The sequence below is a fragment of the Schistocerca americana genome, chromosome 3 (genome assembly GCF_021461395.2).
Source record: "Schistocerca americana isolate TAMUIC-IGC-003095 chromosome 3, iqSchAmer2.1, whole genome shotgun sequence".
In the NCBI taxonomy this organism is placed as follows: Eukaryota; Metazoa; Arthropoda; class Insecta; order Orthoptera; family Acrididae; genus Schistocerca; species Schistocerca americana.
The window spans coordinates 627805970-627829328 of NC_060121.1; the positions used below are offsets into that span (position 1 = coordinate 627805970).

At 41.1% G+C, this 23359-nt stretch overlaps 1 protein-coding gene across 4 annotated transcripts in view; it reads left to right on the plus strand.

Moving 5' to 3' along the window:
- Positions 1-21176, plus strand: part of LOC124606880 — a 305942-nt gene extending 284766 nt beyond the window's left edge. For all 4 annotated transcript variants that reach the window (XM_047138973.1, XM_047138974.1, XM_047138975.1 and 1 more), the window contains one exon: positions 20804-21176. In XM_047138973.1, the coding sequence (XP_046994929.1) occupies positions 20804-21032 (229 nt within the window). In that variant the 3' untranslated portion in view covers positions 21033-21176. The remainder of the gene's footprint in view (positions 1-20803) is intronic.
- The last annotated feature ends 2183 nt before the right edge of the window (positions 21177-23359 follow it).

Here is a 23359-nt window from a genome sequence, read left to right on the forward strand (position 1 = left end):
TAGTGAATCCAGAACACCACAGCAATGTGTAGTGAGATCAGTCCAGTAGTGCAGTGAAATCACAACTGACTGATGGAGCAGCAGCCACAGGTGCTGATAGGCTGGCAGAATGGGCGTCTCTCTGTAGCCAGTACGACAGTGGTGACAGCAGCACTCATAGGTTAAGGCACTTCCATCTAGCAGCCGAGGTACCAGAGAAAAAAAGGATGAGAATGTGGACTGGGGGAAAGGAATGAAATAAAAGCCAGAATTTTCACAGACTACAATTTAATCATTGCTGGCACTTCATTTAAGATTAATGAAAGAGGTTTCATTTGATGGAGATACCTAAAGCTATCAGAAGGTTTCAGGTTGGTTATATAATCGTAAGAAAAATTTTGGAACTATGTTTTATATTGCAAAACATTTCCAGGGGCAGCTGTACATTCTGATCATGCGCTGTTGGTTATGAACTCTATATTAAAATTGAAAAAAAAAAATAAATAAATAAAATAACTACAGAAAGACAGGAAATCAAGCTGATAGGACTAGGATAAATTGAAATAACTAGTAGTTGTTGGGAGTTTCAAATATGAAGAAGAGACAGTATGCCGAAGGCAACAGAGTCTCAAATATCCAAAAAGATAAGGCACTTACAAAACACATGAGTTATTGAATTTAATTTGCAAGATGAGACAGTATAAAAATTCACCCAGTGAATCAGGCAACAGCGAATACAGACAAGAGATTGACAGAGACATCAAAATGGCAAAGCCATACCATGACAAAACTGTTTTGCCTGATATGCAAGACTCAAAGAGTCATGTGAAATAAATGTCAGTATTCAAGAAGAATATACCAATTCCAAAGAAAGTGGGCGCTGACAGATGTGAATATTTAGTTTAATATGGCTTGATTTATAAACAGAAACATGGAAAGAGTAATAGAAGCCATATTCGGGAAAGATTAGTTGGGGTTTTGAAATGTAGGAACAAGCAAGGCTGTGGTGACCCCACAACTTACCTTTGAAGACAGACTAAAGAAAAGCAAACCTACATTTACAGCATTTGTAGATTTAGAAAAAGCTTTTGACAGTATAGACTAGAATACAGCCTTTGAAATTCTGCAACTGGCAGGGACAGAATACAGGGACACGAAACATTGGTTATAGCTTTTATAGAAACCAGAGTGCACTAACAAACAGTAGTTGAGAAGAGAGTGAGACAGAGTTGTAGCCTATCTTTAACTTTATTCATTTGGTACAGTGACAAGCAGTAAAGAAAGTCAAGAAGAAATAAGGACTTTGAAGTTCACTTTATGACATTGTAATTCAGACAGAGACAGCAAAGAGCTTTGAAAAGCAGTTGATGGGAATGAACAGTGTCTTGGAAAGAACTAACAAGATAAATAACATCAAAAGCAAAAAAACAATGATAATGCTACATAGTCAAGTTAAATCAGGCAATGGTGATGGCATTAGTTTAGGTAGTGAGACAGTAATAGATGAGTTTTGCTATTTGGGAAGCAAAGTAATTGACAATAGCTGGAATAGAGAGAAAATAAATGCAGTTTGGCAATAGCATGAAAGTTGTTTAAAAAAAGACAAATTTGTCACTATTGAATAAAAATTTAAGTGTTAAGAAGCCTTTTCTGGAGTATTCGTGTCAAGTGCAACTTTGTACAGAAGTGCTAAAAGCTGCTGAACTGGTTGATGAGAAACATTTTTGCTACAACTTGGCTAACAGAAGTGATTGGTTTTTAGGACACACCCTGATACACCAAGGAATAAGCAAATTTGGTCTTCTTGGGGGAGGTGGTTAAAAATTGTATTAGGAGACCAAGGGTTGAATACAATAAGCTGTTTCAAGTGGATTCAGGGTGCTACAGTTAAGTAGAGAGCAAAGAGGCCTGTACAGGATAGTCTAGCATGGAAAGTTGCATCAAACCGGACTTCAGACTAAAGATCACAGAAACATATAGAGCTACTTAATTGAATGTCGTGTAAATTCAAAGAGCTCGTGAGAGAATTGTGCTTGCTGAACCTGGCAGTGGTAAATGTAAAGTTCCCCATTCTGGCCTTGATGAGACAATTGGGCCCAACCAACTGCCATGTCGTCCTCTACCACTGTCAGTGGATCCAGTACAGAGAAACATGTGGTCAGTACACTGCTGACTTGGTCGTTGATGACGTCATGTGGTCCGGAGCGGGCAAGAGGTCCATGGCGGAGGACGGCTGGTCACGGGAAGCGATCGGCGGCGCGTGACCCAGGGAGGCGCTTGGCGGCTGCATCGAAGCGTCGAATGCGGGCGGCACCGGCGGGAGAACAGGCGGCGGCGGCGGCTGCTGCGGCGGCGCGTCGCCATGGGGCAAAATGGAAGGCATCGTCGGTAACACCTGGGGATGAGGCGAGCCAGTAGATGGGTCCCCAGGGCGCTGACCGGACGGCACCGTCGCTGAAAGCAGACGGGGAGCGGCAGAACCCGTGCGACGACAGAGGCGCAGCTGATTGAGATGCCGACGCACCTCACCAGAGGCCCCCAAAACCAAATACATCGCGCGGCCGAGGCAGCGAAGAATGCGCCCTGCGAGCCAACGCCGTGAACCTCGATAGTTGCGATAGAATACAACGTCGCCTGCAGCAAAAGCAGGAGTCTGCCACTGCACAGGAACCTGATGCGGCGGATGCAGCAAAGACATCAAGGTGCGATGAGGATGACCGTGGAGCAACTCAGCCGGCGAGCGACCATCTCGGGGTTGAGAGCGATACGAAGACAAAAAGAGCAACAATGCGTCCTCCCGAGAATGCGACTCTTTCAATTTCAACATCTGTGACTTGAAAGTCCGGACCAATCGTTCAGCGGCACCGTTTGACTGAGGCGAAAACGGCGCGGATGTCAGATGTTGAATACCATTGGCCTGGCAGAATGACTGAAATTCTGCGGACATGAATTGTGGGCCATTGTCGGAAACAATAGTCTGCGGAAGACCTTCAATGCAAAAGATAGCAGACAACGCTTGGATGGTGGCGGAGGACGTCGTGGAAGACATCCAGACAACAAAAGGAAAATTACTGAAGGCATCGACCAGAACCAACCATCGAGCATTCCAGAACGGACCAGCAAAATCAATGTGCAAGCGTTGCCAAGGGGAAGTGGCTTTTAGCCATGCAAAGACTTTCCGCGGCAGTGCGGATTGTTGTTCGGCACACGCCATGCAAGAAGAACACATATTCGTAATTGCAGCATCGATTCCGAACCAAGTACAGTGCTGACGAGCAAGTTGTTTCGTTCGCACTATACCCCAATGTCCTTGGTGAAGAAGCCGTAAGACAGAGGACTGTAACGAACGTGGGACCACGACTCGGGACTGATCATTATCAGAACGCAACAACAAAACACCACGTCGAACAAAAAGTCTCTCCTTGTGAGCAAAAAATCGGCGAACCAACGGATCCTCGATCCGAGACTTTGACAAAGGCCATTGCGTAGCAACAAAACGCAAAACGGTAGCAAGGACAGGGTCAGCAGCTGTGGCTGTAGCTACACGACGAAAATCAATCGTAAACGATTCGACCACGTCATCAGTTTCCGCATCAATGAACATGCAAGCAAGTTCAGAAGAATCGAATGCTTTATCCTCAGCAACAGGCAAACGGGACAACGCATCAGCGTTGCCGTGCTTAGCAGTGGACCGATACAAGATATCGTAGCGGTACTGCGAGAGGAAAATAGACCAGCGAATGAATTTCTGCGCTGTACGCGGAGGTACAGGCTTGTTCGGATGAAAAAGCGATGTCAAAGGTTTGTGGTCGGTGATGATGGTAAAGTGACGACCATACAAGAAATCATGGAACTTAGTAACACCAAACACGAGAGCCAAAGCTTCTTTCTCTATCTGTGAATAATTTCTTTGCGCAGACGAGAGCAATTTGGACGCAAAGGCAATAGGGCGATCATGCGAGCCAACTTTGTGCGCAAGCACAGCACCGATCCCGAAATCTGACGCATCAACCATCAACAAAAGTGGTTTCTGGGGATCGAATGGCGTAAGGCAAGTATTTGAAAGCAATGCCGATTTCAACTGGCGAAAGGCGCGTTCGCATTCCGTCGTCCAGACAAACGGAACTCCCTTACGGAGTAAGCGATGAAGCGGAGCTGAAATCGAAAAGGCATTGCACACATTCACTCACACCTTGTGATGCTAAATCGTGTAATGTTCTTGCGATCTCATCACGCAATGCGTGAGGAACATTACGCGCTCTGAAAAAGTTCGGTTGCGCGTTGACTTTCAGTTCCAAATGTGCTTCATAGTTTTTAGCGCAACCTAAGCCCGGTGCAAAAATGTCTGCAAATTCATCACATAACCTAGAAACACTGTCTGAAGGCACTGTCTGATTCACTGATAGGACCTGATTTACAATAGACATGTTAAACAATTGAAATAAATCTAAGCCAAACAAGTTCACTGCAGTAGAAGAACGTAAAACGACACAAGTTTTGTTTGTCCCTTGTATGTGGCAAGAAGGCTGCACTGTCCTAACACAGGTATATTCTGTCCTGAATAACTATTTAGCGTAACATTTGCGGCACGCAACGGAGGTGCGCCCAGTTGTTTGTACGTGTCGTGATTGAGCAATGAAACTGCAGCTCCGGTATCGAGCTGCAACGGTATGACCTTGCCATTAAAGTCCAAATCTACAAAAAGTCTATTGTCCTGCTGACGACAAGAGCGACTGTCTCGTGCAATTTGAACAGACACTGGTACAGAAGCACTTGCTAATTGACGTGATTTCCGGCGACGTCGACGCACACTGTTTGTGGGACGAACACAGTCACTGTTAGAGAAAGTGTCACTGGACGAAGTGGAATTAACTACATGAATGTCCATGGACGAAGGTCCACGAGCCCGAGTGTCCTTGGTTCGATTCCGGCGCGAAGCAAAGGGCCTGGAATGATTGCGATTGTCTGATCTGAGCTTTTTCTGGCAAACACTTTGAACATGTCCTTTCCTATTGCAGAAAAAGCAAATAGCTTGGCGTGACGGGCAATGTTCACGCGAATGTCTAGTAGCACACCGCGGGCATGATTTCACTGCATTTGTGTGCTGGCGCGGCACACCTGGCTGAGAGCGCGGCGGCAGCTGTGTCGAAGTGCGCGAGGCCCGGTTATCGGGCCGCGCAGCGCGTCCAGCGGGCCGGTTAATGTTACACACGGCTGGCGAAGTTTCAAAAGATTCCTGAGCACAGTCAAGTGTGTCTTGTCTATCTAATATGTCTATCACTTGTTGAAGGGAGGGATTAACTAGTTTCAAAATTTGCTCCCGTATGCGAACATCAGAAACGTTCTGTGCAATTGCATCATGCACCATTGTATCTGAATAAGAAAGACCACAGTCACAGTCAAAGGCACAGTCCCTAGTAAGTCCTTGCAATGTTGCTACCCACTCCCTATTAGTTTGACCGGCCGTACGTTTCGTACGAAAAAACGTATACCGTTTTGCAACCACATTAACTGTTTCTTTGAAATAGGCATCTAAAGCAGACAAAATTTCCTCGTAGGACAGAGTTGCTACGTCGCGTCGGGGAAACAATTTCACTATCACACGGTAGGTGGACACACCGACACAAGAAAGCAAAAACGGCTGCCGCTCATTACCTTGAATCCTGTAGGCGGCGATGTGAAAGCCGATCTGTCGGGACCATTCCGTCCAGGACTCGTGCGCCGGGTCGTAGTTCCTAAAAGGCGGTGCAACTGCGAGTTGTGGCTGCGGTAGCGGTGAAGCGGCGGCTGCCGCATCGGTTTGAATGGCACGTTGACCCTGGACGAGCTGTCCAAGGGCATCCAATAACGCCTGCGTCTGCTGATTCTGCAAGCGATAAAATTCGGACAGTACATCTGGCGAAGCCATGACACAAATAAATGTAAGCAATCAGAAAGAACACTTTTCCTTTAAGCCACGTCGCCAAATGATGTGTCGACAGAAGTGCCGACACAGTGTTATTTTGAGGGGGCCGATAGGCACGCTATCTAACGCAGACGGGCGTGAAGTCTGGAACAAGATACGTTATGACTGCTATCAAGAAAATACGTAGCTTTGGAATATACTTAACTTTATTTATTCCTTGTGATACATCTCTCTTGGCTATACAAATGAGACTCGTAAGATACATGCACTGTTACAATTGGCGCCTTGCTAGGTCGTAGCCATGGACTTAGCAGAAGGCTATTCTAACTGACTCTCGGCAAATGAGAGGAAGGCTTCGTCCGTATTGTCGCTAGCAATGTCGTCGTACAACTGGGGCGAGTGCTCTATCGTATCTCGAGACCTGCCTTGTGGTGGCGCTAGGTCTGCGATCACACAGTGGCGACACGCGGGTCCGACATGTACTAAATGGACCGCGGCCGATTTAAGCTACCACCTAGCAAGTGTGGTGTCTGGCGGTGACACCACATGTAATATTAGAACTACAGACAGGATGAGGCAGGTCAGATTAGCAGGATGTTGCACAGCCGACTTTGTTGTCTATAAGTTATAGATATTTACCATTTAAAATCACTGCAGCGCCAAAGAAACTGGTATAGGCATGCATATTCAAATATAAAGAGATGTAAACAGGCAGAATACAGCACTGCAGTCAGCAATGCATGTATAAGACAAGTGTCTGGCACAGTTGTTAGATCATTTACTGCTGCTTCAGATGCAGGTTATCAAGATTTAAGTGAGTTTGAGCGTGTTGTTATAGTTGGGACATGAACAATGGGACACAGCATCTCCGAGATAGCGATGAAGAGGGGATTTTCACATACAACCATTTCATGAGTGTGCCATGAATATCAGGAATCTGGTAAAACATCAAATCTCCAACATCGCTGCGGCTGGAAGAAGATCCTGCAAGAACAGGACCAACATTGACTGAAGAGAATCATTCATTGTGACAGAAGTGCAACCCTTCTGCAGATTCCTGCAGATTTCAGTGCTGGGCCATCAACAAGTGTCAGCGTGTGAAACTTTCAATGAAACATCATCAATATGGGTGTTTGGAGCCAAAGGTCCACTCATGAATCCCTTGATGATTGCACAACACAAAGCTTTACGCCTCACCTAGGCCTGTCAACACAGACAGTGGGTCGTTGATGACTGGAAACATGTTGCGTGGTCGCACAAGTCTGTTTTCAAATTGTATCAAACAGATGGATGAGTATGGATATGGAGGCAGCCTCATGAGTCCGTGGACCCTGCATGTCAGCAGGGGTCTATTCAAGCTGGTGCTCTGTAATTGTGTGGGTGATATGGAAACCCTGATACGTCTAGACATGAGTCTGACAGGTGACATGTTCGTAAGCATCCTGTCTGATCACCTCATCCATTCACGTCCATTGTGCATTCAGATGGACTTGGACAATTACAGCAGGACAGTACGACACCCCCAGGAGCACACTTGTGAGTTTAAACACTTCCACTGGCAGCAAACTCCCCAGACATGAAGTTAATTGAGCATATCTGGGATGCCTTGCAACATGCTGTTTAGAAGAGATCTCTACCCTCCCATACTCTTACAGATTTATGGGCAGCCCTGAAGGATTCATGGTGTCAATTTCCTCCAGCACTACTCTTTGGATCTTCAGTGTAATTGCCAGGTGAACACAAATACCATTTTCACCATATTAATATTTCATGTAAGGTACATGATGCAGCTTAACAAGTAACATTGATCTTACACTAAACAATGTTAAGGCAGAAAGTTTAATCTGTAGATACTAAATGAACCACAGGCATTTTTTCTTGGTAGCCTCCCATTTAACCTTCCATTTCAGATGCCTGAGCCAGATGAAATTCCTTGTTCTCATGCAAAAGAAAATTACATTTTATTGACTTTGTTGAACTGCAAATGTACTATGAATGTGTCCATCACCATTTTGCCCAACAAAATACTGGAAAGATGTGCACATACTCTCAAACTTTACCAGCATAGTCGGCCACATTGGCGATATTGGAGATATGGGACCAAAAGTAACCACTGTGATCCAGCAATGATATATGTCTCTTCTGTTCACACGTACATGTGGGTATGTGTAAGTGTACTCCATCTCATATCTATTTCCTTGACTCATTTGCACCGAGATACTCACATTATTGATCAGTAATGTTTTCCGGGAGACGATGATAAAAACATGCCGAGTTGTGTAGCCAGCATTGTTGCAGTGTAATATAGCACTATTTTGCTTGCTCTTACTGACACTGGCAGTTCAGTATTCACTAGAAAGGTAGTAAGCATAGCACTGAGCACAGCAGTACAGATGATACCATACTACTTGGAGACTGCAGCTTGTATCAATGTTGCAATGATACCTACGTTTAGCAGTAACTACTGCTGCTAGCAGTCCAGCAGAGGGCAAGTGCACAACTGTTAAATGACTTGTCTGCACAGGGGTTTCATTGCACATCGTTGCTTTATGCCCTAACATAAGTGATTAATGATTATTAATATGGCGTATGAGGTCAGTCAGTGAAATACTGTGAAATAAGAGAAAACTGAGCAATGAAATCGGGAATTAAGGATATTATGGAGAAGAAATAAAAACTTTGAGGTTCGCCGATGACATCGTAATTCTGTCAGAGACAGCAAAGGACTTGGAAGAGCAGTTGAATGGAATGGATAGTGTCTTGAAAGGAGGATATAAGATGAACATCAACAAAATCAAAACGAGGATAATGGAATGTAGTCGAATTAAGTCGGGTGATGCTGAGGGAATTAGATTAGGAAATGAGACACTTAAAGTAGTAAAGGTGTTTTGCTATTTGGAGAGCAAAATAACTGATGATGGTCGAAGTAGAGAGGATATAAAATGTACTGGCAATGGCAAGGAAAGCGTTTCTGAAGAATAGAAATTTGTTAACATCGAGTATAGATTTAAGTGTCAGGAAGTAATTTCTGAAAGTATTTGTATGGAGTGTAGCCATGTATGGAAGTGAAACATGGATGATAAATAGTTTGGACAAGAAGAGAATAGAAGCTTTCGAAATGTGGTGCTACAGAAGAATGCTGAAGATTAGATGGGTAGATCACATAACTAATGAGGAAGTATTGAATAGGATTGGGGAGAAGAGAAGTTTGTGGCACAACTTGACCAGAAGAAGGGATCGCTTGGTAGGACATGTTCTGAGGCATCAAGGGATGACCAATTTAGTATTGGAGGGCAGCGTGGAGGGTAAAAATCGTAGAGGGAGACCAAGAGATGAATACACTAAGCAGATTCAGAAGGATGTAGGTTGCAGTAGGTACTGGGAGATGAAGAAGCTTGCACAGGATAGAGTAGCATGGACAGCTGCATCAAACCAGTCTCAGGACTGAAGATCACAACAACAACAACAATGCATGTTTACCACATGTTAGAATTATATTGTTTCTTTAGTCATAGAAAATTGGTTTGCTGTGAATGGTGCTCCTACACATATTGGTCTAATAGAATCTAAAATAGTTTTAGCATAGTACCTGCAGGCAATAAAAAGTTCACAACATCACAGTCACTGTAACTTGCACTATGTTTACAGCTCACAAACATATAAATTGAAGACTAGAACTGAACGATCGTATAGGCATGATAGTACCACGGAATTAAAACATGTGTGCCCCTGGCCGTTCTAGCCCACATTACCTGCGTGACTCCCAGCACACCAAATACCACGCTGTCTGCCTTGCATTTCTGTCCTGCGTTTTGTGTCTTGGCCCACTGCTCTAGTCAAACTAACATCCATATATTTGACCACCATTCATTTAGAAACACTTTTCACAGTATATAAATACTTAAACAAATACATTACACAGTTCTGTACACACTTATTGTATCACATACTATTATATTTTCTCATTACAGTTACTTTTGTTTTAATATATTCCATGAAACGGAACAGCAATCATTTATCAAAACATCTACTATATTCTTGCTCATTTTGCGTCATGTTATTCAAATCCTTCTACAATTATTAATACATAAATTTATTATTAAATCAACATAGAAAGTGGAATATCAGTGCAAATTACCCACACAGAGGCTAATAACTTTCTGTATTTGAGGATGACTGTTTTAGATGCACAGTTTCACCTGTTATGTTACATATCCCCACTTCACGAAGTTATTACCACAGTGATGGCTACATGAAGTAGCACCGAGACTTCCACCCCATACTACTACTGTGTGTATAAATAATAAACAAATGTGGGTACAAATAAAACTGTGCCAAAACCTGAGTAGGCATTGAAATAAGCGATGTCTAAGCAATTACACATCTAAACTGTGATTTTTATTTTTTAATACGTTTATAAGTTTCAATAATTAGTCTCTATGAACATCAATCAGAGCAATTTAAATGAAGTTGTCTATCTCCAGTTCTTCATGTCATTACACACCACTTCACTGGTTATGCCCTCATTGCAGTCTTCCAGTTTCAACGACCTCCTCCTTGGGTCCCTTGCATCAGAAGACCACCTCTCTCGCATCAAAGTACAGCCACCAGTGCAATGTACTCCTCGTCAGCAAAATCATTATGCTGAGAAGCATCAAACAAATGACCAAAATCAGAAGCTGCCTTTAATTGCAACCCCATGGCTTCCCAGTGATCAGGCTATTGAACCCCTCCCTGGTTTACCATGTGTTCACTGTGTGAAAGATCTTGAAGCACAGAATCAAAATGCACAGACAAATGCAGATTCTTTATGAATCAATCTCAGAATCTAATCACATCTGTAGACTTCATAATTCATAAACATTTTACTTAAACAGGTGCATTATTTGCTGTTTCACCCAGCAAACACTAAGTACCATTTCATTGCATATAATATCTAATTACAATTATATCATAATATCACCTTTTTTTCAGATTACAGATATTTTCCCTTGCCAAGACCTTTTTTTTTTTGCCAGCTCAGAATTGGCATCACCCCCATGCACCTGCCACAAGTTCCAGGTGCAACTTTTATTGCCAAAAGCTATTGTCTGAACAAGCTTTCCTCCTACATCCTGAAATTATTGCTGACTGCAATTACTGATCAAACTCCCAAATTAACAATTACATTTGCCGAACATAGATCATAATTCCTACAAAATTTCTTACAAGTATGAGGCATGTGTTTTAAGTAAGGTCGGTTTGAACATAAGTACACAACGAAAGGTTATTTCAAAAAAATAAATTTATTTTCAGAAAGTACATACTTCACTCTATTTTTTAACATAATTACCAAGTTTGTTCAAACACATATCATACCTCTCAACCAATTTTAAAATACCATCTTCATAAAAACTTGCCGCCTGCTCTGATAACGAAGAGTTTGCTGCCGTTTTCACGTCGTCGTCATCTTTGTAACGGTTACCACTGAGGTGTTGTTTGAGGTGGAGGAACAGATGGTAATCACTCGGCGCAAGATCAGGACTGTAGGGTGGGTGGTCTAAAACTTCCCAACCAAAACTGTCCAATAGATTGTGGGTCTGACCTGCAGTGTGAGGTCTTGCATTGTCATGGAGAAGGACAATTCCCTTTGTCGGCGTGCCGCATCTTTTGTTTTGAATCTCTCTGCGCAGCTTTCTCAGGGTTTGGCAGTATGCTTCTGCATTGATAGTGGTTCCTCGTTGCATGAAGTTGATCAACAAAACACCATGCATATCCCAAAACACCAACGCCATGATTTTGCACTGGGACAGAGTCTGTTTGGCCTTCACCTTTTCAGGCAAGTGTGTGTGTGTGTGTGTGTGTGTGTGTGTGTGTGTGTGTCCATTCCATGCTCTGTTGCTTCGATTCGGTTGTGATATGCGAAACCCATGTTTCATCTCCAGTTACGATCTGACTCAAGAAGCCGTCACCTTCTTCATGATAACGAGTCAAGAACTTCATCGCACACTCAAATCTTTGGTTTTTGTGGTCCTCTATTTGGAGTTTCAGGGCCCAACGGGAGCACAGTTTCCTAAACTTTAGGTGTTCAGAAACAATGTTGTAAAGCACCGATCTCAACATGTCAGGAAATTCGTTTGAGAGACCTGTTATTGTGAAGCACATGTTCTCACAAATCTTCGCTTCAACTGAAGCCACCAAATGGTCTTTAATCAAAGAAGAGCGGATGGAGTGGTTGTCATCATGGACATTGTCATGGCCATCTTTGAATTCTCATACCCACTTACGCTTTTTGCTTTCACTCATAACAGCAGACAAGTTCCTTGCTGACAAAAACCGTATCACTGAGCGAACCTCACACACAGCTGGCGAGTTGACAGTCTTAAACACTTTGAAAGCACAGAACCGTACCATACAGGTTAGCTACAGAGCTGAAACTGAGCACAGTTGTTCCCGAGGCATGCCGGTACATGACGCATGTGCTCGTTGCGGTTTGCGCGTGACCTACTAGTGTCTACAACAAAACGGATCTTTCTTAAAAAACATGCCTCATATACACACAGCAATAAGCAAATATAAATAATCTTCAGTATGCTTGACCTGTTACACATATACAACTAATATACTGGAACATAAATTTCTTCATTTATCACTACTATATCACCTGTCAATATACGGCCTCAACTCATTCACATTCTGGAGACCAAATAGGTTCTTTCTTCTCTCTACTACCTGTTTCTCCATTCCCTGTCATTGCCGCTATGCCCATTCCTAGTACTTGACCACTTGTTCACATTGCCATTGAAATTATTTCCATAATTGTTACCCTTATTATGATTTCTACCTTGCTTGCGTTCTACCAGTTTTTGGTTTAGAACACAGTGGCCTGTCCATGTTCTCAACAAAATTCAAAAACTCTTGCACTGAATCAGTTAGGGCTGTGTATTAGATCCCATTGCAAGTTTCCTGGCATCCTTCTTTTTAGTGTTGATATTTTTGGTAGTACCCCTAATGCTCAATCTAAATGTATTAGCACATTGAGTTCCCTCACACAGAATTCTTTCGTAGTTTCTGTACTGCTTCTGTAATTTGGCCCATTTAAGAAGTCATTTTTCAACCTTAATTGCTTGGCCTAGCCCCAACATTTATGCAAGAACATTGCTTCAGATTTCTTATAGTCTACAAATTCCTCAGCATGTTGGTTAGCCCAAGTCTGAGCTGGTCCTTCCAGCTGTCCGTTTACAAATTTATTTTTCCCTCCCCACTCATCCATGTTACAAAGCTATCTTTGCACATAGCCAAGAAATGTACTGCATGGTACCTATTTTTACCACTGAATGGCTTTATATTGCTACCAAATGCCTTGGGGCAACCTATTCATACCTGCTTGCCCAGCTGCTACATAACTTATGGTATCTCCAAGTTCAGTTTTTAAACCTCCAATTTCAGATTTTATACTTGCATCTAGTTCAAATCTAATATTTTCCAAGGAAACAGTTGAATCCCTGACGAGCCTACCCAATTGCAATGATACCTATGGTTAGCGGTAACTACTTCTGCTAGCAATGGAGCAGAGGGTGAATGTACAACCTGTTAAATGACTCAACTGCACAGGGGTTCGTTCCACACCATTGCTTTATGCGCTTACATAAGTGATTAATGATTATTGATGTGACCTATGAGGTCAGTCAGTGAAATACTGAGATATAAGAGTAAACTGAGCAATGGAATCATGATATGATGATATTAATGCACATTTAGCACATATTAGAATTATTGTTGCTTTAGTCATAGAAAATTGGTTTGCTATGAGTAATGGTACTACACACAATGGTCCAATTGAATCTAAAATAGTTTAAGCACAGTGGTTGCGGGCAGTGAACAGTTCATTACATCACAGTCACTGTAAATTGCACTATGTTCACAGCTCACAAAATTATAAACTGAAGATTAGCTTCTGAACATTCGTATAGTCATGATGCTACCACAGAATTACAATACCCCCAGGCTGTTCTAGCCTCCCTTATTCGCACGCCTCCCAAAATACCAAATACAATGATCTCTCCCCTGTGTCTCTGTCCTCCGTTTTGAACATGATACACTGCTCTAGTCAAATTAACATCCATATACTTGAGCATCATTCATCTAGAAACACTTTTCACACTTCATAGATACTTAAATGAAATACATTACACAGTTCTGTATACACTTATTCTATCACATACTATTACATTTCCTCATTACAATTATTTTTATTTTAATATATTTCATGAAATGGAACAGCAATCACTTGTCAATACAACTACATTAGTCTTCCTTGCCCATTTTACATTATGTTATTCAAATACTTCTACAATTATTAATACATAAATTTATTCTTAAATAAATGTAGAAAAATAAATATCAGTACAAATTACCCACAAAGAGGCTAATGGCATTATGTATTTGTGGATGACTGTCTTAGGTGCACAGCTTCACATGTTATGTCAGTGGTGTCTAGTCTGCCACTGTATCTTCCCCAGTGACATCACAGTATTCATCTTTTGGATCAGCAGCTCTCATCCTTATATCACAGTAGTTAGCCATGACTGACACAGTTTTGCATGGTGTCTGGGATTCACCCCCTTTGAAACCAGTTTAGATGACCATGTTCCTTGCCATTGTTCCCAGCAGGGGATGGCAATTTTCAATTCGTACAGCTGATCTGTATTTGCAAAACAGTCAATGGTTGTTCCAATACTTCAACTTCACAAGTGGTCGGGAAAAGTTTCTTTGGAGGAATAAAATGAAACTCTGTGACTAGTTTTACACAAAGTGAAGTTTAGGTTAAGTCAGGCTGCACTGTATTCCATAGGTAGTCCTCCAAAATATCAAACAGTTGTTACTATTTCTTGTCCAACTTGTGGAGATCATTCATCAATGCAAACAAAAACAATGTGGTGTTACAGATTCCTACACAACAGTTCTCTGAATGATTTTGACTGCTTTATGTTATGCATCAAAACCTCTACAGTAATGGAGATGACAGATAACTCTGTTTTAAATTTCTGTCTTCACTATTTAACTCTCAAAATTTCATGACATGTCATTCAACTAATAACAAAGTTTTCTTGCATGACATGTAACATGACGCTCAGTCCAAGCAACTTTGTATTGGACAAGCAGACGGATTTCAAATTTCAAATTGTTCCCATATCTAAAAATGGTGACTGCAGTTTTGAAATAATAAGTAATTAATTAAATTGAATAATCTGGAAAGGAGGCAAGTTTTTCTCAGTCCTTATACTGAATTCTGTATCCAAATTCATGCTGTCATTAAAGCAGCAGGATATTCTAATAGCAATGGTGGTAGTGTATAATTACTGAAAACCTGGCAATTTTTAAACTGAAAGTATAGACCTATTAAATTGAATCATTTGCAGGTTATGTGAAAAAATAAATTTCAGGATAGCCTAACCTTCATGTCTTAAAAGCTATAACAGGCGACTAAAATGCTATTTTTTACCAAACAAAACTGTTGTATCTCTTTTAAAAAGAAGTGGTGAAAATGCAACTGTTTGGGGGAATCAGGTGACTGTTAAACAGATGGCTGAGAGCAGGGAGTGTTCTTGAGCAGTGGCCAGCAGTTACAGATTATGTTTTTTACTTTGTTCCATTACGTGATAAGAATTTACTAAATTCAGAGAATTACAAATGTATTGTGTAGTGAAATTTGTTGAGATCAAAGCAGAACTTAATTTTGTTCTAAATATTGCTGACATATATTGTCCATTAATAAAATTGTTTGAATCATCAGAGCCACTTATCCATGTTGTCTGTACTGAACTGAGAAATATTAGGGAAAGAATAGCAGGAAGAATTTGCAAACCTGTGTTCACATAAAATCCTTAATTGGGAAAGACAGGTATCCTGTATGTCACAAGATACAAAATCAGTACTTAGCATCTTACAATTACACATATCAAAAAAAGTTTTGCCTCACCCCGGTTCCCAGAACACGGCGGAGGTACAGAGAGACAGAAACTATTAATGACATGCTTTGCTCAGGCTACCCAAGGGCTACTGCTGCAGTGGATCACCGCTACGTACGAATTATGGCTTGGAGGAATCCTGAAATCAGTTCCACCATGTTGAATAATGCTTTTCGTGCAGCCACAGGACATCATGTTATGACTCAAACTACGCGCAATAGACTGCATGACGCGCAACTTCACTCCCGACGTCCATGGCGAGGTCCATCTTTGCAACTACAACACCATGCAGCATGGTACAGATGGGCCAACAACATGCCGAATTGACCCGCTCAGGATTGACATCAGATTCTCTTCACTGATGAGTGTCGCACATGCCTTCAACCAGACAATCGTCGGAGATGTGTTTGGAAGCAACCAGGTCAGTCTGAACGCCTTAGACACACTGTCCAGCGAGTGCAGCAAGGTGGAGGTTCCCTGCTGTTTTGGGGTGGTGTTATGTGGGGCCGACGTACATTGCTGGTGATCATGGCTGTAACGGCTTTATGATACGTGAATGCCATCCTCCGACAGATAGTGCAACCATATCAGCAACATATTGGCGAGGTATTCGCCTTCGTGGATGACAGTTTGCGCCCTCATCATCGTATCTTGTGACTAGAGTGGCCAGCATGTGCTTCAGACATAAAACCCTATCGAGGATGCCTGGTATAGATTGAAAAGGGCTGTTTATATAAGACATGACCCACAAACCACTCTGAGGGATCTACGCCGAATCACCATTGAGGAGTGGGACAATCTGGACCAACAGTGCCTTGATGAATTTGTGGCTAGTATGCCATGATGAATACAGACATGCATCAATGCAAGAGGACGTGCTATTGTGTATTAGAGGTACCGGTGTGTACAGCAGTCTGGATCACCACCTCTGAAGGTCTCGCTGTGTGGTGGTACAACATGCAATGTGTGGTTTTCATGAGCAATAAAATGGGCAGAAATGATGTTAAACAGTGTCATAATTTGGTAACTTACTACCTCATTTTCAGTGTCTCCAAGCAACAGAAGTAAAAGAGATTTCAAGGATGAATGACCTTACTAAAGCACTAGTATTCACTGATGTGAAAGACCTAGTCATAAGAAATTAATGGCATGCACTAAAGGCAGAATTCTCTGCAACTAAACAGCCAGTGAGAATTGATTTTTAGTAGCGATATTGTGTATAGCAGAAATGAAGTGTACTGTTTTAAATATCTATCTCTTGGAACTTCAGTAAAATTGTGTTTATCTGTATCACATGGGAATAGTGATCTTGAGAGAGTTCTTTTGTGAGGAAAAATCATCTGTGTCAGTGTGTTTATTAAATGACAAGCTATTAATTCAAGATGTGTTGAAAGCTTACGACAGTGTAGCAGATGTACCAACTATGAAAGATTTACTTAAACTGGCCTATGGAGATCGAAGATTTATGAAAATTACCTCAAAGAAAAATGGAAGAGAAGTTGAAAGCTGAGGAAAAGAAAAAGAAGAAGCCAAACAAGCTCAAATAAAGTTTGGAAAACTTTCAAGTCTGAAAATTTCAGTTAAGAAACTTGAAGTGCAGATGAAGACAGTGTCGTGGGAGAGAAAAGAAACAAAACATTCTATTGATACTTTGCTTAAAGGAGCAAGACTGAGAAATGCAATTAAGAACAAAAACTTGGAAGGTGTCAGGGCAGCTTAAGAAATGATGGAAGGCATATTAAAATTATGCAAAAAGGAAGGGAACTTGAAAGCAGTGAAGGGAAAATTTGCAAGATTGTTCATAAATGAAAGTCAGATTTTATTGACTCCTTTTTTGTACAGAAGCCTAAATACAATGTAATGTTTAAGTCATTTTACTAACAGCATGCAATTTTATTTTCTATGTACTTTTCAATTTTTGAGTACACATTAAAATCTAATTAATAGTCTTGAAAATATGAACTGTACGAGTATGAAATGGTTGTTATGGTGCACAATAAATTTTTAAGCTTCTACAATTCCTACTATTTTTAAGTTTTATGCTACTGTTTTTAAAACTATTTTTCTGTCTTTGTTCTTTGGAGCTACCTTTTCTTACTTGCATCATTCTGTGGCAGCACTGTGTTTTCTATTGATACATGTTTCATGACACTGAGTGAACTGGTTGTGTAGAAGAAAGGCAGTTAACAGCTCAAAATTTTTCTGCAGCAGCAGCCATATGACATTAGGTGCTGGGTGAGGACTCCTCAAGGTTTTATGATGCATTAATCTTCAGTTATACACATCCATATTGCTCATTTGTTTTTTTTTTTTTGTTTTTCATTTACACATTTTCCTTTAAGTTCTCATTGCTACTTTTTTATCTTTTGGAGCTTAGCGGAGAACTTTATCTGTCTGTCATCCATTCTCCAGGCTACATCCCTGCCCCCTCATATTTTATTTTGTTTGCAGTTACAATTATGTGTTCTGCTCCCATCTTTTCCTGTAACGATTTGTGTATTTTACTGCCTCCTAGTAATCTGCAATAAACATATCTCCATTGCTCACTGAAGAAGCCTGAGTACTGGAATGGTTTTGCCATTAGAAGTTCAGTCCCGCTACAAGGAGTCAAAACTGGTTATACACAGTGACTATAATCTTCCTGCTTCGGATCCACAGGAATCTTGGTTTTGAAAACACTATTTAGTTTGCCATCAGCACTCCAAGCCATTTCTACTCATCTGTTTGTATTTTGCTGTCTGTCCAGTCATTGTTTTCAACTGTCCTGAATATAAAACCTTATTAACTGGTTTTATGACTTCATTGTCAACATATAAAATTTCATTTTGCATTATCCAATTCTTAATGTAATTGTTATTCGGACCTATTTTCAAGCTTGCTGTATTAAGTTTTTCCATTAGTAGTTGAAGTTCATCTTCACTGCAAGCAAACGGTACAATGTTATCAGCAAAATGAAAGTGGTTCATGAATGTTCCATTAATATTCCATTAACACAAATTCCTTCTTTGTTTTCCTAAGTTAGGACGTGGAAAATTCCTTTAGAAGCACAGAAAATAATTGGGATGATATGGAATCTCCTTATCTGATTCCTCTTCAGTTTTACATTCTTGTCACAAGAGACTGAAGCTACTATTTTGAAACAATGAACCCAGTTGCATTATTGCTTTCATGTTCACTGCTGCTTTTATATTTTGGTCTCCAATAGAATTTGACAACAAAATATGCTCTTTGATGCCATAAAACAAGTTTCATCTATCTTTTTTAATGTATGAACCAAAATCTGGCTCCTTAATTAAGCGCCCCCCTTTTTCTTTCATGGCACATGCAATTGTGATGTTTTTTTGCAGAATATGAAATGGCTATGTTCTGATAAAGGGGGTGGGGAGGTGGGGTGTCCACTTATGAAATGAATATTTGTACCTTTTCAAGTGAAATTGCACCTAACATAAGAATATTTAACCCTGACTTGCGCAAGGTTTCATATTGTATTTGTCTCTTACCTTCGACCCCCCCCCCCCCCCCCCCCACCACACACACACACACACACACACACTCTCACTCCTCCTAACCACACACACACACACACACACTCTCACTCCTCCTAACCCTTCCCACCATACCTATTTCTTTTGGTAAGAAGACATGAAACTTCTTCGTATTTCAAAGATCTCACATGGTACAAGTGCTCTATAAAAATAATAATTCCGTTCAAAAATTTGTAATACCATAAAATCTAAACTTTTTTACAATCTAAAAGACACAGATGGGTTGGTTAATACTTAACTTCAGGCAGTGCTATTCCCCAGACTAAGAAGGAGCCAATGATTATGAGAAGAATGGATGGCAAAGCTGACTGATTGTAGGAGAACAAAGGTAGTACTGTACATCAGTAAGCACTGTCAGATACTAAAGAAGGCGATGAAAGGTAAAAGCTGATACAGAAATATAAAATAAACTGACAAATGAAATAAATAAAGTGTAAAAATTAAATAATATTAAAGAAAATATAAAAATAAGGTGTAAATATTATGTTTGGATGCCTCATCCACTGTTAAACTTTTAGCTCATTGTATGAAAAGAAAAATTCATTTGAGGAAACTAAAATTACAAGGAGACCGAATTGATCGCCATTACTTAACTTGAGGAGGCAAAACTCCAAGCACTGCTGAGATGGAAAATTTTGTTTCAGTTTTAAATGTCTTTTGCAACACCTGGAATTTCTCCTACTGAAGATAAGTTATAGACTAACACCCCATCTACTTCTATTTTTTAGTTTCTTGTCTAACATTGTTTGCGATCCTTTTAGTTCATTTCATACCTTGAATAGTTCTGTAAAAATGATATTGTAACATCACAGTAAATGATATGCTGCAACCATTAGCAAACATTTTATTGTTTAGTGAGATTGGTAAGAAGGTATATTTTGGAAGTGAAATGATAAGTTATATAGTCATCATATTGTATTATGCTACACAATAACAACATTCCAGTATAGATTCAGCCTTACATTTACAGCTGTATATATTTCTAATATTATAGCAAAGGATGCGCTTAGCGGAACAGGACTGGTTAAAACAGATTTAAGTAACGTATTCATATATGAGCCAAGCTAACATGGAAATTTTTATTCTATAGTTATTTTAGACAAGTCTATTGAGAAAAAGTACAAAAGCTGTCAACTACTTATTGTAATTAAAATAGCTGTCTGGGTTCCCTCACATTTACAGTGTGTTTTGTGATTTTTGTGTGCTACTGAATGTAGCTGTCTGGGAGGTATGGTCACATAAGAATCTCAAAAAAATTGTTGCTATATCTTCACATATAGTATTGTATGTTAGGGAACTTTAATTTTTTTAGCTTTATCTTTGAAATGCTGCATAAAACAAACATGAGGCGTTACATATTATTATGTTACAAAAGTTGTTGTTAGGCACATAGCTATTGTTATATTCATTTTCTTACTTTTCAGTGGTGAAGTTCTGCGATACGTTCATCAGCAGAAGACAAAAAAAGACAGAGCTGTCGAAAAGAAAGATGCAAAGAAAACAAAATTATCTTTTATTCATACCACAACAGAAAATCAGGCTGTAAATGACATATATGCAGCACTTCTGAAGGGAGAAACCATCCCAAAACATATAATAACCAAAGCAATGAATGTTGACAGTGATGATAGTTCATCTGAATCTTTTTACTGATGTAATTAACATAAATAGCTGGGCCATAGTATTTTTGTGCTGTGCAGTGATGGCTTGTCTGATTAGTTTATTCTCTCTGTGGCCCAAGGTATAAAATAATATTTACTAATAATTTTACAAATGCTTTTTTTAGTTTTGGGAAGATAATGGTATTTTACATTTAATAAATATAACATTTCAAATAAAAATTAATTATGAAATTCTCTCTTCTTACTGCACTGTAGTTGTCTTATTGATTCATAATTCCCATCCCAGGCTGTTGACAGATTTGAAGTACTAATTGCTCCTTTGTTTTATTTATCCATACCGATAGCACTGTTAAGAAAGAAACCACCGAGCTACCAAACTCCTCTGTGGGCAGACATGATTTGAAGTACACTGCTGGCCACCGTAAATGCAACACCCTGAAGGAAGCATCCGAATCAAGTGATATTTACATCATGGGTTTGCAGTGATGAGATATGTAACTGATTAGAATTTCAGTGCAGATGCACATCACGCACGCCTGTGGCGCCACCTCATAGAGCCATTTAAGGCTTGACGATTTCGATGAGTGTACGTTCGGCACGTGTGTTTACCTTGTGGTTGTTTCACAAGACGATCAGTTATGCCTCGTAGACAGCAGCGAACATCGTTTGATCAAGTATCCGAGTTCGACAGAGGAATGATAGTGGCTTACCAAGATTGTGGATTATCGCTAGTCGTGTTGGACCAAACCAAACAACTGTAATGCGGATATGTGACCGTTGGATGCAGGAGGGTACGACGGACCGACGTGGTCGATCGCATTCACCTCGGTGCACCACTGCACGTGCTGATAGGCAAATTGTGCGCATGGCAGTAACGGATCGCTCAGTGACATCCCGAACCATAGCACAGCACATTGCGTCTGTAACTCATCATCCAGTGTCTGCGCGTACCATTCGACGCCGTTTACAGCAGAGTTGTCTGTCCGCAAGACGTCCATTGCTTCGTCTACCATTGACGCAGAACCACAGACGTCTCTGTCGCCAATGGTGTGATGACAGACGGATGTGGATGGCAGAATGGAATGACGTTGTCTTTACTGACGAGGCACGGTTCTGTCTGCAGCACCATGATGGTCGGATTCGAGTGTGGAGACACCGTGGAGAGAGGATGCTGGACAGCTGCATTATGCACCGCCACACTGGTCTTGCACCGGGTATTATGGTATGGGGCGGTATTGGATATTACTCTCGCACGCCTCTAGTACGCATTCTACATCTACATCTACATCTACATTGATACTCCGCAAGCCACCCAACGGTGTGTGGCGGAGGGCACCTTACGTGCCACTGTCATTACCTCCCTTTCCTGTTCCAGTCGCGTATGGTTCGCGGGAAGAACGACTGTCTGAAAGCCTCCGTGCGCGCTCTAATCTCTCTAATTTTACATTCGTGATCTCCTCGGGAAGTATAAGTAGGGGGAAGCAATATATTCGATACCTCATCCAGAAACGCATCCTCTCGAAACCTGGCGAGCAAGCTACACCGCGATGCAGAGCGCCTCTCTTGCAGAGTCTGCCACTTGAGTTTATTAAACATCTCCGTAACGCTATCACGGTTACCAAATAACCCAGTGACGAAACGCGCCGCCGGTACTTTAAATAGCCGGCGCTACATATCCGAGGTGCTGGAGCCAGTTGTCCTTCCTTACCTTCAGGGCTCGGCCACAGCCATATTTCAACAGGATAATGCGCGACCACACGTGGCACGCATTGTCCAAAGGTTCTTCGTCAATAACCAGATTGAAGTGCTTCCCTGGCCGGCTCGCTCTCTGGATCTTTCGCCGATAGAAAACATGTGGTCCATGGTTGCTGAACGAGTGACCCAGATTACATCCCCAGCTGCCACACCAGATGATCTTTGGCAACGTGTGGAAGCTGCTTGGGCTGCTGTACCCCAGGAACACATCCAACGTCTCTTTGACTCAATGCCAAGACGTGTGGCAGCGTTGATCTCCAACAATGGCGGCTACTCTGGCTACTGATTCTGGCAGGAACCACATGTCACAGACGTCTGTAAACGTAATCATTTGATACTTGGTCAACATGTTATCTACAAAATAAATTTTGTTGTGCTACCTCTTGTCTTTCTTGGTGTTGCATTTATGGTGGCCAGCAGTGTACTAATTACTCCTTAGTTTTATTTATCCATACCGATAGCACAGTTAAAAAAACCCCACTGAACTACCAAACTCCTCTGTGGGCAGACATGTTGTGGTGAAGGTGCATATGCATACATGCAAGTATGAAAAATGAGTGTAACTCCACAACCAGGTAAACAGAACCAGTCAATATCTTCTCC